The 14,828-nt window shown below is 30.8% G+C and overlaps 1 protein-coding gene across 2 annotated transcripts; it reads left to right on the top strand.

Annotated features, from left to right (window-relative positions):
- The first annotated feature begins 327 nt into the window (after positions 1–327).
- On the top strand, positions 328–9,330 carry LOC143923024 (kelch-like protein 7). 2 transcript variants are annotated; one of them, XM_077446490.1, is made up of 11 exons: positions 328–416; positions 514–659; positions 733–878; positions 4,506–4,702; positions 4,784–4,981; positions 5,736–5,897; positions 5,973–6,131; positions 6,203–6,360; positions 8,510–8,723; positions 8,796–8,982; positions 9,056–9,330. In XM_077446490.1, the coding sequence occupies exons 2-11, from the start codon at positions 523–525 to the stop codon at positions 9,193–9,195; spliced, it is 1,698 nt and encodes a 565-aa protein (XP_077302616.1). In that variant the 5' UTR covers positions 328–416; positions 514–522; the 3' UTR covers positions 9,196–9,330. The 2 variants fall into 2 exon arrangements, with proteins under 2 accessions (XP_077302616.1, XP_077302617.1); XM_077446491.1 differs by having other exon boundaries at positions 328–412; positions 9,056–9,254.
- Positions 9,331–14,828: the final 5,498 nt, after the last annotated feature.

Here is a 14,828-nt window from a genome sequence, read left to right as displayed (position 1 = left end):
CTAGGCAAAAGCCCCACCACCGAACCTTGCTTCTGCCTACGTATTTACTTTTTTTACTACTATTTACTTATCTTTTTCAAGGACATTATAATGTAAATATTATTCACCGCATAATATACACACCGACTATTTATTATTTTACTATTTATTTTAAATTGCGGCTTTGTATTATAAACAACCGCAACTTTTTCACCACATAGTTTTGTCTTATTTTTTACTATTTGAAACATTATCTTAAAAAATAATCAAACCAAAACCATGTCCATTCATCAATTTTATTATAAACCGCATACTAATCAAATCTAAAATATCGTGCAAAACATCCTTATTGTTCGCAAGATAATGGCAGAAAACAAAACTCATTCATAAAAACAAGCAGTTACTTCGATAACTTCATCGAGTAAGCTACATAGTAGGTACATATTATATTGTGATTTATCTGTTGAAATTATTTCAAACAAGTCATTTATATTGATACTACATATGTACATATATCCCAATTTACATTTTAAGGTGTCAAAAATGATGGACTCTAAAATTGTCGGAGATATAATCGAGATTCAATCTCCAGACTATTTAACATCACTTTCCAAACACACGCTCAATTGTGCAATACGTCATAAATACACTGACATGCACTTTACGGCCAATAATAAAACGTAATATCCATTTTCTTAATGATTGCTCTATTTTCATTCACAAAAATATAATAAACAATTAATTATTTTGCAGATACAAATGCCACCGATTGATTTTGTCAGCCAGTAGCGAGTACTTCTCGGATGATTCCAAGCTGTCACAAGTGAACCAAATCATCTCGGCTTACAATGATGACGTCATAAAAGCAGTTTTCGAGTACGTGTACACCGGATTTATACGTAAGGCGGCAAAAATTTAGTTTATAAAACCATATACAGTACATTCTCGATTATCAGGGCTAATGCTGGGGAGGGAGGGCACGGATAATTGAAAAACACGGATAATCCGAATCATCAAATTTTCACTTGGTTAGGAGTATAATATCATATTAACAACACAAATTTTTGTTTCATAATTTTAACACTTATTATTTATTAAGAAAAACGCTTATAGTTAAGCAGATGTAGTATCTATAGTTTGTACTACTGTTGCCAAAATATAAAAAAAAATCTAGTCAACCAGCCAGATGAAGCATTGAAGTTATCTACTAATCCTAATGAAAATGTCAAGATACGAAGATTTGGTTGCAACTATACTCATATATGTAGTTAAATCAAAAATGAGCAGAAGGAACACTGTTCGACAAATGACGACTTTTTTTTTTTGGTTCAGAAATTAGATATGACTTTTCTTATAGATCTATGCCCAGTGAACACGAATCTGGTAATAAAAAATATTGATTGGCTCGAGATTCGGAGATATACATATGTGTTTTTTAAATCGCGCAATTTAAAAAACACATATATCTCCGAATTTCGAGCCAATCAACAATTTTTATTACCAGATTCGTATTCAATGGGCATAGATCTATAAGAAAAGTCATATCTCGTACCTGAACCAAAAAAATAGTCGTCATTTGTCGAACAGTGTAATTGATAAAATTTTGTCAAAATTTTGCCTGAACAACTATTTTGTTTTGTTGAATTATTCAATATGAAGTAGAAAATCTTTAAATGTGTTGCAGTGTATAAAAACTTTCCAAATTGTCGCGGAACACCTATTCAGGTTTAGCGGAACACTGATGTTCCGCGGAACATAGTTTGGCAAACCCTGGTTTAGATGATTGTTTCGAACTTTGTGCTGACTCTTACAATATTTTTAAATATGTGTAATGGTGCGTACGCACCTAACCAACAAACGGCCCACGGCCAACTTTTTAAACCAGTAGGATACAAAATATCGAAATAAAAATTAAATTAAAAAATTTTAATTAAAATATCAAAATTAAGCTAAAGAGCGAGATTGAGCTAAAATTAGATCATCGTTGATGTTTTGAATTACAACAATGTTTTGAGTTACGACGATACGCATTTACAACCAGAGAAATATTATAATTTCTGTGCTTACGAGCAAAAAATAATCTTGTTATTATTTCTTAAAAGTCGTGCTATGTATTCTGCCATCGATGATTGGTAAAAAAACACATTTGACAAACCAACGTCGGTATTTTGTCAAAGGATTTTTTTTTCTTTCGTCGAAATAAAATTATCCGATAAATTTTACCTCTGAGCTGATTTATTTATTAAAATTATTTCCCTTTGTGATGACCGACAAGAGGGTGAATTTTGATCGAATGGGAGCGAATTCATGAATATTCAAATACAATCTCAAATCAACTCATACAACCGTATATAGACTGATGTGTGATGCCGTATAATTGTTTTCTCAGAAGACAGTGGATATCGTGACGACTTTTAAGAAATAATAACAAGATTTTTTTTCGCTCGTAAGCAGAGAAATTATATACTTTACTGTGATTGTGTATATACTTTACTGTTCTACTCTCTATTTTTACTTTATCTATGTACGTAGTAACAATAGATGAAGTTTTGTGATCATGCAAGAATTCGAACTCGAGATTTTGACTGATTCAAACTCAGAATCGATTACTGATCACGTTTTCATGATCTTGAAAAAATGTGTGTGTGTCTTTGTATTTTGGGGATTTTTTGAACACCGTTAATCCTATCGAACTGAAACTAAGTATCGGTTACTGAAATTCTTATCGACAGACGTAAATTTTTTTCAAATTTTTAAGTTGACCGGAATTGGTACCTCCCCTTATAGGTGTCCTCTTTTTTAAGTTTTTGAAATTAATTATCTCCCAAACAGCTAACTGAATCGGACTGAAATTTTTTCACATGTGATAGAAATAATAATTTTTATAACTTTATATTTTTATATGAATATTTTTATCTGAACCGGAAGTAGTACTTTTACTTTGTTTTCCTCAGAAATCTTTTAGTTTATTGAACTGAAATTTCATATCTAGAATTTTAAGCATAATAATAAGTTATATATAAAATTTGGTAATCATCCTTCAACCGGAAGTGGCAGTTTACTCTTGTTCGATTTTTATTCCACTATTTTTTTCGACCCCTTAAACATCTGTGCTCTTCACAAAAAAATTCAAGTACAATTATTGTATCAATGTGATGAAAATAAAAAAAAATCACTAAATTTAATAAACCGGAAGTGGGATTTTTACCTCTTAGAAATGTCAAAAATGTTGTGCCCACTACTCTGTCCACGACCCTGAACGTATCAAGCTGAAAATTTATATTTGTGTTCTTTATGTACTAATTTAGAGCTGATAAGGTTTTGGTCAGAATTCGTAAACCGGAAGTAGTATTTTTTTTTTAAACAATATTTCATTATTTTATTTTGAACTTTTAAATTATTTTTATTTTCTTGATATTTAATGTGTATAATACTGATAGTGATTTTAAGTAATGAAAAAAAATTGAACAAAATCCGACAACCCGAAGTAAAACTTTTGTCTTGTGCAAGTTTCCATACATTTGCACTCAATTTTTATCGAAAATGCTATCTTAGCTATTAGTATTTCATAATGCTGCCGGTATGTGTGAATGTGTCGGTACGGTTCAATATAGAATTTTGTTTTGCGACTTTCTTATATTCCTCAAATACATAAATATAGTCATGGGTTGGTCACACCCGAATTTTTTTTATATTGAACTTTTTCCATGTACTAAAACACCACCAATTGCGCATCACAGTAAAGTATATACGACAGATAATAGCGAAATATAAATTGACAACTTGAAACTAATCTTGACCTTCATCCTTTCGACCGCGAAACAAAGCCGAAAAAAAAACAACCGGATGTGAAAGATAAAAAAAAATAATCTATATTATTCATATCGACGAGAGAAACAATTGAAGAATAAAAATATCCGATTGGTGTACCGACAACACACCGAATTAACGACGATCATTGTATCACCCATACTAATACATGATATACTTTCAGTAACTGTGCTTTACGGGGAAGTAAAAATAATAATTCGTTGATTTTTTTTCGATCTTAGTGCGTATCTTCGTAAATCATAACATCGTAAGTCGAGGACTACCTGTATGTGATTGTTGATGAACTAATTTTAGGTCAATCTCGAAAATTTATTTAAATTGTGCATGTTCTGTTTTAACTTTCAATATTTAATTTTAATTTTAATATAATGATTATAATTTTATTTTGATATTTGAATTTAATTTTAATATAATAATAATAGTTTTAATTTTGATATTCAATTTCAAATTTAAATTTGATTTTTATTTCGATATTTTGTACGCTACTAATTTAAAAAGTTTTTTGTTTTCATATATTACCACGTGGTGTTCACTGTACATGGAATATTATATTTTTATTTGTATTTATTATTTTTTTGTCTCACTATACTGCTTTCTTTTTTATATTTTATGCTGTATGTGTGCCAATTTAAATAAATAAAATGGGCTATTTAAAAATAGAAAATGATTTATATACCTTTGATTAATGGTTTCAGGTGTGAACATTGATGACATGGATGATTTCAACGAACTGACTGAACGTCTCAAGATTGGAAAGATCACTGAAATGTTGGCGTCCATAAATCAGACGGTAGAAGTATCTACGTGTTTGAAAGTCGTGAGACTTTCAGGCAACTTCAATCCTAACGCATATAAGAATGCGCTGGATATGGTTTTGGAAAATTTTATGAAGGTTAGTGAGCTTTAAAATTGTTTTAAAGTGGCTTTGAAATAATTACGAGTTGATTTTTAATAAATATTCAAAATGTTCCAGCTTTACAGAGAGCATGACTTTTATCACTTGACACTCCCAGTTTTAACCTACATCCTTCAATCTGACGACTTGAATGTATCATCAGAAGAGGAAGTATTCAAAGCTCTCAAACTATGGATTGACCAAAATGAATCGGAACGTCGAAAACACTCATTAGATCTGCTCAATTGTGTCAGACTTAAATGCCTCTCGTTGGACGTAAGTACTTACATAAATACATGTAATATCCATTAGAATAGTTTTTAAAACATAATTCGATTCTTCTATAGAATTCGACGAGAATCTGGTAATAAAAAATGTTGATTAGCTCGAGATTCGGGGATATATGTATTTTTTTAATCGCGCGATTTTTCTATATCTTGGTGTTGTTCGGTTGATGACTCAAAATGTGTCAATTTCCTGCTCAAAATGAATATTGGATTCTATAGTTGGGTATTTTATCTTTCATTTGCAGTACTTTTCAGCTTTCAAATCTCTCTAAGTAGTCGTCCAGTTCAAATCAAAAGTCAAAAGTACGTATTTTCACTTGGGATTTTTTTCCACAGTTAATACTATTTTATATCGAGTATTTTCTATTGAAACATGTTTATTGAGATAGTGTTCTGGCCACAATATTTTTTGTTTTCATTTAAAAGGGTTAATTAGAAGTGTGCTGAATTTTAAATCGGTAAAATTGCGAGCTAAAAGCTCGTACTAGTATTTACTCGTATTTATACGAATCTGAATTGAATTAATAAGGATAATATATTAAATTGTCTTTATATAAGAATTAAATAAAATTCCACTTAGAAAAATTATATTTCGACTATTCTTGTGGATTAATAACAATGCTTCTTCTTTTTGAAGTAAGCAAAAGAAAAATTGTATCACTATATGAATGTTTGATATTTTTTCATGTCACGGTAATCGCCATTATCGAACGTCATGAATGTATTTACCATTTTTATTGTAGTTTATGACCAAAGCAGTCCTGCCTTATTTGTCGTGGAGTCCCGAGTGTGTCGTAATAATCACAGAAGCCATGCAAGCCATCATGAACCCGAACATCAAATCCAAAGCAAAGCATCGTAAATCAACATCTGCTCTACTAGTTGTCGGAAGTTGGGATAATGCAGTACGTATAATAAATCTAAAACGGTACATATGATATATTATGTAATACAAATGGTATGATTTATATTATTTTCAGAGTATAAACTGCATGGAGCTGTACGACCCGAGCACGAAAGTTTGGAAAAAGTCTAAAGAATTCGAATTCAACAGGAAAAACTTTTGCACCGTACTTATGAACGATTCTTTGATGATCATCGGAGGTCACATAGGCTCAAGAAGTGACGCTTCAGATATGGTAGATCAATGTCGATGATTGTTAAATTGAAGTTGTACTTGAAGTTGGTTTTGAATTGATTCGTTTTTCAGGTTAATTTGATCGATTTCAAAACTGGGAATATGCAAGTGTTGTCGTCGTTGCATCAAGCGCGATACAATGCAGCTGCTGTTGTGATACATCGAGCTGCTGCTAGTGATGTTTATGTCATTGGGGGTACTGGGACGAAAGTTTTGGGTACTGTGGAAAGGTATGTCATATATAATTTTATTGTAAACATATCAAAAGTATTTTATTCCATTCGGATTTTTCATGCGCTTCTTCTGTATACGCGCATGGTGCGGAATTGAATCGTAATTCTAAATAAAATTTGCAAATAATTTAAATTTATTGTATCATCATCATTTACAGACATTCACCATCTACGCTACCATTCGTCTTTATTTTGCGCAACTCTCATCTATCTCACCCCACACATTTTCCTAATTTCATCTACCCATCTTCCCTGCGGTCTTCCTTTTACCCTTTTGCATTCTCTCGGGTACCATTCAAGAACTTATTTTGTCCACCTTTCGTCTATTCTTATAGCCACGCAGCTCGCCCATTGCCATTTCAATCTCTTAACTCTATCCACTATGTCCCTTGTCATGCCGCTCACCCACGTGTTCCACTTCCTGTCTCTCCTCGTTATGTCGAGCATACAGCGTTCTATACTTCACTCTTACATATATGTAATATTTAATTCAGGATTTTAATATACTCCATTTTTTAACTAGATTGATTCAATGTAAACGAATACATGAATATATGCACATATACATATATAAATTGACATAATATCTAATAAACTAATAGCACATTCTCTTGGGTACCATTCTAGCACTTATTTTGTCCACCTGCCCTCCATTTTTCTGGCCACGTGCCCATTGGCATTTCAATTTCTTAATCCTATCCACTATATCCACTACCCTTGTCATACTTCTCACCACGTATTCCAATTATTTATTATTTCCTCGTTATGCCAAGCATACAACGTTCCATACTTTTTTGAGTGCAACTTGAGTGACTTTGTGTAGAAACTTGGCGTTCAATTTCCAAGTTTCACATCAATACGTCATCACACATTGATTGAAGATCTTTTTCCTCAAGCAAAGTGGCATTTTTGCACTCCATCCTAATTTCATACGTCAGTTTGTTTATTCTAATATATTTATTTAATATACAATAAAAGTCAGTAATGTGTTCTTTTTATTTTGATAATAAAAATATTAATTATTATTTATCTTATCGTAAATGATTCAGATGTAAATACGTGCGTATATATATTAAAAATTTTACATTGATTAGCATTTTATTTCTGTTCAAATATATGAACATACATACATATGTATAAATTTTCTGGGGAAACTTTGATATTTAATAGATAAAATTATTGTTTGAAACTTCTTTCAAATTTTATTGTTTTTTAATTTTGATTTTTGTATTTTTTTACATTACAAAACTTTTTTTTAAATATTAGAAATAAATAAACATATATTTGTAGTATAATATATATTGACTTAATTAATTAAACATAGGCATATATAAATATATAGTATTATATAATACATTTAAACACGGATGTATGTATGAACATATATTTTTTATTTTATATTATATTACATAGATATATACTAACAGGAAGGCCTAACAGGTAAACCTAATTCGCCTTCCTAGACACTTAATTACAAACATTGCAGCATTTTTTATTACATAAATCGCTGTATTTAGTGAGGCTGAAGAACATCAAATTAACAATTAATTAATTAATGAATTTTATCCATTGAGACATCTTTGGATTTAGACTTGTACATACATTTTTACATATTGTACATAAATCAAATTCAGATACTTGTGACAGCGAGTAGGATCGTTTTTGCCAATTTGGTCGTTTTTGAGGAACCGTTTCAACGACGAAATCAGATAAATTGACAAACTCTGAATGGGAAAGATCGACTTGGTGTCACAATTATCCAAGTCTGACCAGCAGCATTAAAGATTAGCACGGGATCGAACCCGGTAACCTCTCGGTGCTAAACATAAACGCAACCACCGAGCCATACTGCCTTTGATAAACATATGAGCCTCTGAGGGAAATATCTCGCAAAACATTAAATATGTAAAATGTTTTGCGTTTGACAATGTTTTAAAACACTGGTGGCCTGTAATACGCTTATTCTACTTTTCCAAGATACTGGACATATCGAATTAGCAGAAGTGATAACAATTTGTGAATAAGTCATACAGAAATAGTGTTTTTGTACTCTCAAATATAACGGCTCTAATATTGTATTGATATGATTTGCGTGCTTAAATATTATTAAGATAAATTTTAATACAGTATATCTATATCTTTCAAGATATAACAGTAACACTAAAGTTTGGAAAAATAAGGTGGCACAATTGCCTCAGAGAATGCACGCACATTCAGCTGCAGTTCTGAATGCGAAAATATACGTTACTGGTGGACATAAAAGAACCATAGGAACTTTCAACACACTTATAATGTACAATCCTATATTGAATAGTTGGGTCTATAAAGCACGCATGAAATCTGCAAGGCATGCACATAGCGTGAGTGGAAAGTTTCAAAACTTTAAAACAGAATCATTTTGCGTGTGATGTTGTTTATTTTTTAATTTGTAGTCGGCTGCTATAAAGGAAAAATTGTACGTAGCTGGAGGTTGTTTGGAATATGGAAAATACGATACGTACGTATCCAGTGTGGAATCTTATGACCCGATATCAGATATTTGGACTGAAATGTGTTTCTTGCCGAGTCCTAGGACCGCGCCTGCAATTTGCCTGTACAGAGACAAATTTATCAGCATTGGTGAGTATTTTTTTTTATATTTGCTGCTTCAAATTTAAAGTGATATTTATATAATGCTCCGATATCTTTTCAGGTGGAAGCAATTCGTACGTTTTGCTGAATGAAGTTTTGCAGTATGATGACGAAAATAGTAAGTGGACTTATCTTACTCCGTTGACCATTCCTCGGGAGGGTAGTTGTGCTTTCGTAGTACCGAAAAATGTCAAAATATGATTTATAATACAACATGTGAACTGTTATATTGCAATATTATATTGATATCATAATAATCTTATGAGTTTTTTTTTCAAAAATACATATAATATATGAAATAACTGTAATTTAATATCAGAAAATCTAAGAGACATCAACGCACGCCTGTCATTTTCAATATTTATTTTTCATCATTTTAGCTAAGAATTTAATATACACGTTATATTACATTTGTATTTTTTTTATTCTTAACCACAAAATATGTTTTGCAGTTCAGTTTGATCTCATATTTAATAACAAATTTACGTAGCATTTTCAATAAAAAATTGCGATCAACAATCAATATATTTTAAACTAAACATCATTATTATATTGTAGCAATTAATAATTATTAACGAATACATACATATATAAAAATATAATAATAAGTATTGATAGATGAAGACGTCTGATGGGTAAGACTATTTTTAGAATTGAAAGAAAATGGCTTTACAAACTTGTTGAGTCTTCATGTCAGTGTTTACCATATTATGAAATCGATACAGTTTCTTCTACATTTCTTCATGCGAATGTCAATACATGGATAAACTATCACCGAAAACATTATAGATGGTGAGTTTTGGGAAGATACTCATTACATTATTCCTAGTTTCATTATTATCAGTTTTTCAGTCACTTTCTTCAATGGATACTTCGTTGGTATAATTAGAGTCATCGTCAATTTGATATTGATCTTTTATCTGGTATAATACTTCTATTACAGCTAGATAAATATATTGCATGATTTGTGCAAAGTTCATTGTCAACTGGACTTCACGGTCAAACTTTTTCAGTGCGAACGGTCACTTTAAGGCCAAAACACACAGAGTGGTATGGGACGTCACGTGTCCTTGGCTTCCCACTGTGCACGTGCAGAATGCATATGTTTAGGAGGTCGCACGTTTATGCATATGCAAGTTTTTCCTACATTTCTTCAAATATGGGATTCACCGTTATCGATCACCGTCAAGCAAGGATAAATATCATCGAAAACTATCCAGGGGGTGATTTTTGGGACTTTATACCATGAATATGGGCTAGGGATGCTGAATTTTTTTCGCATTTTAAAAAGTATCTAACAAAAACACGTACCACTTAGTGTGTTTTCGCCCTAAGACGGTCGTCGAATACATATAATGAAAAACAGTTGTTTCAGGGGTTTCAGTCATAACAATATTATTTTCAACAAGTAAAATGTAAAATATATCACGCACATTTAAAATTAGAAAGTCTCGAGTCAGCAAAACAGCCGGGAATTCCCGGGAAAAAAGTCTCGGAACGTCTCGTCGCAGAATCACTACTTCATACATATGCAATATCTTTGTTTTTTAAAACAAAACCGAATCACTTTTCAATCAGAAGTCAAATATTGGTCAATTTTAATAAACAGTAGTTTTTCCATTATATAATGAACATTTTTTCGACATCGATAATATCATGAATTGACGATTATTATTAACGATTAAATGTATTCTACCGAATAGTAATTCTTGAGACATCTATTGAGAGCTATTATAACTTCATATCAACAGACGAAACATTTATTTATTTATAGTATTTAATATATAATATGAACTTTATTATTGATCGAAAAAAAATGGAAAAACTACATTTCATTGAAATTTGAATCAGAAAAAACGTATGTGCATACATTGAATATATGTATATATGTATATGTTACACTCCAAGGATTCAATTCGTTTCGTTCATGAACATCCTACATAGTTTGTTCATACACGAAGGCTTTGGTTTTAGTGCTAATGGTCAAAAGCTATTTACAAATAGTCTCACCAGGTGTCTCATGAAACTTTTGAGCTGTCAAAAACGTTGAGATGCCAGATATTGGAAATGGGAAATTCTATGAAGACCTTAATAGATCATTTCCGTAATTCTCTTTTCCGCTAATATTAAATAAATTATAACTCAAGATAAGTATACATACGTAGAAGATGGGATAAACGGTTGAAAATACTTAATAGTTTGTGCATGAACAAACTAGTACGTTTGTCAATTTGTTCTTTTATTTTTATTTAAATACATATGGAAGGCAGCAAAGCCGACAGGCCCACGGGTTTGACTTATACAAATAATAAAATAAAAACAGAAATATTCATAGCAATAATAAGATAAATTAGACATGAAAAAAATATTAAATAAGAGAAAATATCAAAAGAAGAAATATAAAAATAAGATATCTGAAACGGTAACATAATAACCAAAAGAAAACAAAAATAAAGAAAAGATTTTGGAACAGAAGAATTATAGAAATCCTTCATTTCAAACTGTAACCATCCTGTTTGAAAGGAAGAATCAAAATGAGTTTGGACATACGACAATGATAATGATTATTATAATAGTCATATGTTCAATTTTAAGGAGTTTGATTAAGTCACCTCTTATTCTTTTCGTCTCTAGTGGAGTGACATTCATTATTTTCAACCTTTCGTTGCAAGAAAATTATTTAAGTTCAGAAATTATATTTTAAAATTATCTTTGTAATTCTCCTTTGCACCCTTTCAATACATATTTTTTAAGCTATTAAATGGGTTAATGCACTATGGAAAATTCAAATTAATCAAACCAAAACAGACGCCATATTCTTTAGTGTTAGAAAGCATTAGCCAAGTTCAGATCTGAAAATCCCCTCTGGAGAAAGTCTGAAATGGCAGTCAGTAATAAAATATTTAGGAGTAACGTTCGATAAAATAATGAGATGAGCACCTCACATTGAGACAGCGAAATGCAAGGCGATACGGGGTATATCCTCAATATACCCAATATTTAATCGCCATAGTTCTTTATCAACTCAAAATAAAATAAAATTATATCGCGCGCTCATATTACCATTATTAACCTATGCTTCACCTGTATGGAATAACGCCTCGAATACTAACCTTTCCAAGCTCCAAATAATACAAAATAAATCCCTAAAAATAATTTATAATACACCCTTGAATAATAATAATAATAATTTATATACGAACTTGAAAAAACTGCATGCCATAAATAATATTCCCTTTATTACAGACATTACTAACAAACTAACCAGTAGATTCTATGACAGAATCACTTATAACCATACTAATACACTTGTGAAGAGTCTCGGTGATTACAACAACAATCTGCTTTAGGTCATCGACTTTAGAGAGTCTTCAATTAATATTATTTACTAGATCTTTTATGAGCATTTATAAGAATTGGAAATAGGTTTTTAAGCCCTTTTTCTTATTATGCTGTACATTAACATTATAATAATATAATACTATGATTACTAACAAAATTAAATTAAAATTGTAAAATAGAAAATTATCATTAGATCAATAGCTATTAAAATAGATATAAAATGTATTGTGAACATAATTTAGTAATAATAAAAAGCATTTAAAAATCAAAATCAAACATCAGTTTTTCTCAACGGGATCATATGTATATTTACGTGACAGGAGGAGCCAGCATCATGAGAAAACCGAACAACAAAAACAGGGCTTTGAGCCTAGATAGCCAAAGTTGGAATCAGCTTGCACCAATGGCTATGAACAAATACGTACATACGGTGAACAAAATTAAAAAAAAATTAAATCAAATTTTATTTTACAATAAAAGAGTTGGGTCAAATAGGCTGATGTAATAAAAAGACAAATTAACATCGCTGGTGGTTGCTCGTCTTATGCTAATGTCTCTACATACACGTCAATTATTGAGAGGTACGTTCCAGCATCCAATACTTGGACTCAGATTGTCAACTTGCCCAGTCCTTGCACGGGTCCTGGTCTGTGCATGTTCAGGAATAAAATGATAAGCATAGGTTTGTTGCTATGTAATGGATTGTTGACTTATTTCAAGTGTTTCAATGTTATGTGGTTTTATTTAAATCCAGGTGGAAAGTCTGCACATGGTGTTATGAATGAAGTTTCGGAGTTCGATGAGATCAAAAAGAAGTGGACTCCTTTGCCATCTTTGAATTTGAAACGTGAAGGCTTGTATGCGTTTTTTTGGTTTCGATCGAGTTTCATAGTTAATGACGAAATCCTTGTAAAGAACTGTTATTTGAGGTCAAAAATTGCAGTAGTTGGCAATTTAAATAAATCGTGAAATCATTTTTCGTACAATAAATATGCTATTTCATTGATAAGCATTTTATTATTCACTATCTTTCTATATGTCTTCCATTATATTCAAGAATTTAGGATTTTTATCATAAAATACCGTGTGCACAAATTTGTGCGTTTCAGTAACTGTCTGTTGCGACCGTGTGCACAAATTTGTGCTTTGCATCACTCCAACTTCATTTTAAAAAAAAACACGTTAAACCTTTTTTTTGTTATAATGTATTCATATCGGGGCTTAGTAAAATATGTCGTTGGTGATATTTAACTAAAATAATTTAAAAAATGTCGATATTGAAAAATCCAGATGGTTAGAAACTGGACTATACCAAATGTACAATAAAGCCTCGAATACTAACCTTTCCAAGCTCCAAGTAATACAAAATAAATCCCTAAAAATAATTTATAATACACCCATATATGTATACTAACGTGAAAAAACTGCATGCCATATATAATATTCGGTTTGTTACAGACATTACTAACAAACTAACCAGTAGATTCTATCACAGAATCACTAATAACCATACTAACACACTTGTGAAGAGTCTCGGTGATTACAACAAAATGTACCCTTCAGGTATAAATACAGATTACCTAAACACAATCTGCTTTAGGTCATCGACTTCAGAGAGTCTTTAATTAATATTATGTATTAGATGTATTATGAGCATTCATATGAATTGTAAATAGGTTTTTGAGATATTTTTTCCAATTATGCTATACATTAAATTGAGAATAATATACATAATTCTATGATTACTAACCAAATTAAATTAAAATTGTAAAATAGAAAATGAGCAGTAGATCAGTAGCTATTAAATAGCTATTAAAATAGATGAGATGTATTGTGAACATAATTTAATAATAATAAAAAGCATTTAAAAATCAATACCAAATGTACCAAATATTTCTTTGAATTTAAAAAATATTTCTTTGGGATTTTTATGTTCCTCTTAGATTTTGCCGATGACCTAACATTTTCTCACTATTTGAAATATAATTGTTATTTATGACACAATTTCTAAGAAAGGGGATCAACCTTGTTCGATGTCGGCAATGTCAAATTTGAAAAACTCGGGTGCAGCGCGTATGGAATTGAATCTGACTGCATTGTATTTATAGGTTTCAAATAACGACATTTGTTGTTTTTGCTACAAAAAGGTTCATTGCTGCTAGGAACATTTTGTTTATTTAAAACATAAGTATATTTGCCTTATTTATACACATTTAAATTATTTATTTTATTAGTACGTGACTCACAGTTTGAAGTTTACTGCTTTTACTATTAAGAAATTTTAAAGTAATCCATACGAAATTTCATTTTTATATGTTTACTGGTAAAAGAGATATGATATTTTAAACAGTTACGGTTTTATGCAAAGATTACCGCAAATTCTCCCCGCCGCACGCCTGTTTTTTAAGCAATAGCCCGTGGTATTCTATGTGTTATAATAAAATAATCAATATCGAATCGAACAAAAAGGTTTGATTATTTTTGTTTACAAA

This window comes from Arctopsyche grandis, chromosome 3 (genome assembly GCF_051622035.1).
Source record: "Arctopsyche grandis isolate Sample6627 chromosome 3, ASM5162203v2, whole genome shotgun sequence".
Taxonomy (NCBI): Eukaryota; Metazoa; Arthropoda; class Insecta; order Trichoptera; family Hydropsychidae; genus Arctopsyche; species Arctopsyche grandis.
The sequence above is the reverse complement of the archived record's forward strand: the minus strand, read 5'-3'. Positions and strand labels throughout refer to the sequence as shown.

What these genes read in the sequence shown, in the direction of transcription:
- LOC143923024 (XM_077446490.1), top strand. Translation starts at nt 523, where the DNA reads ATGATGGACTCTAAAATTGTCGGAGATATAATCGAGATTCAATCTCCA. An exon ending in GAAGTGACGCTTCAGATATG is followed by an intron (nt 6,132 to 6,202) that starts GTAGATCAATGT and finishes TTCGTTTTTCAG; the next exon opens with GTTAATTTGATCGATTTCAA. An exon ending in CTGCAAGGCATGCACATAGC is followed by an intron (nt 8,724 to 8,795) that starts GTGAGTGGAAAG and finishes TTTAATTTGTAG; the next exon opens with TCGGCTGCTATAAAGGAAAA.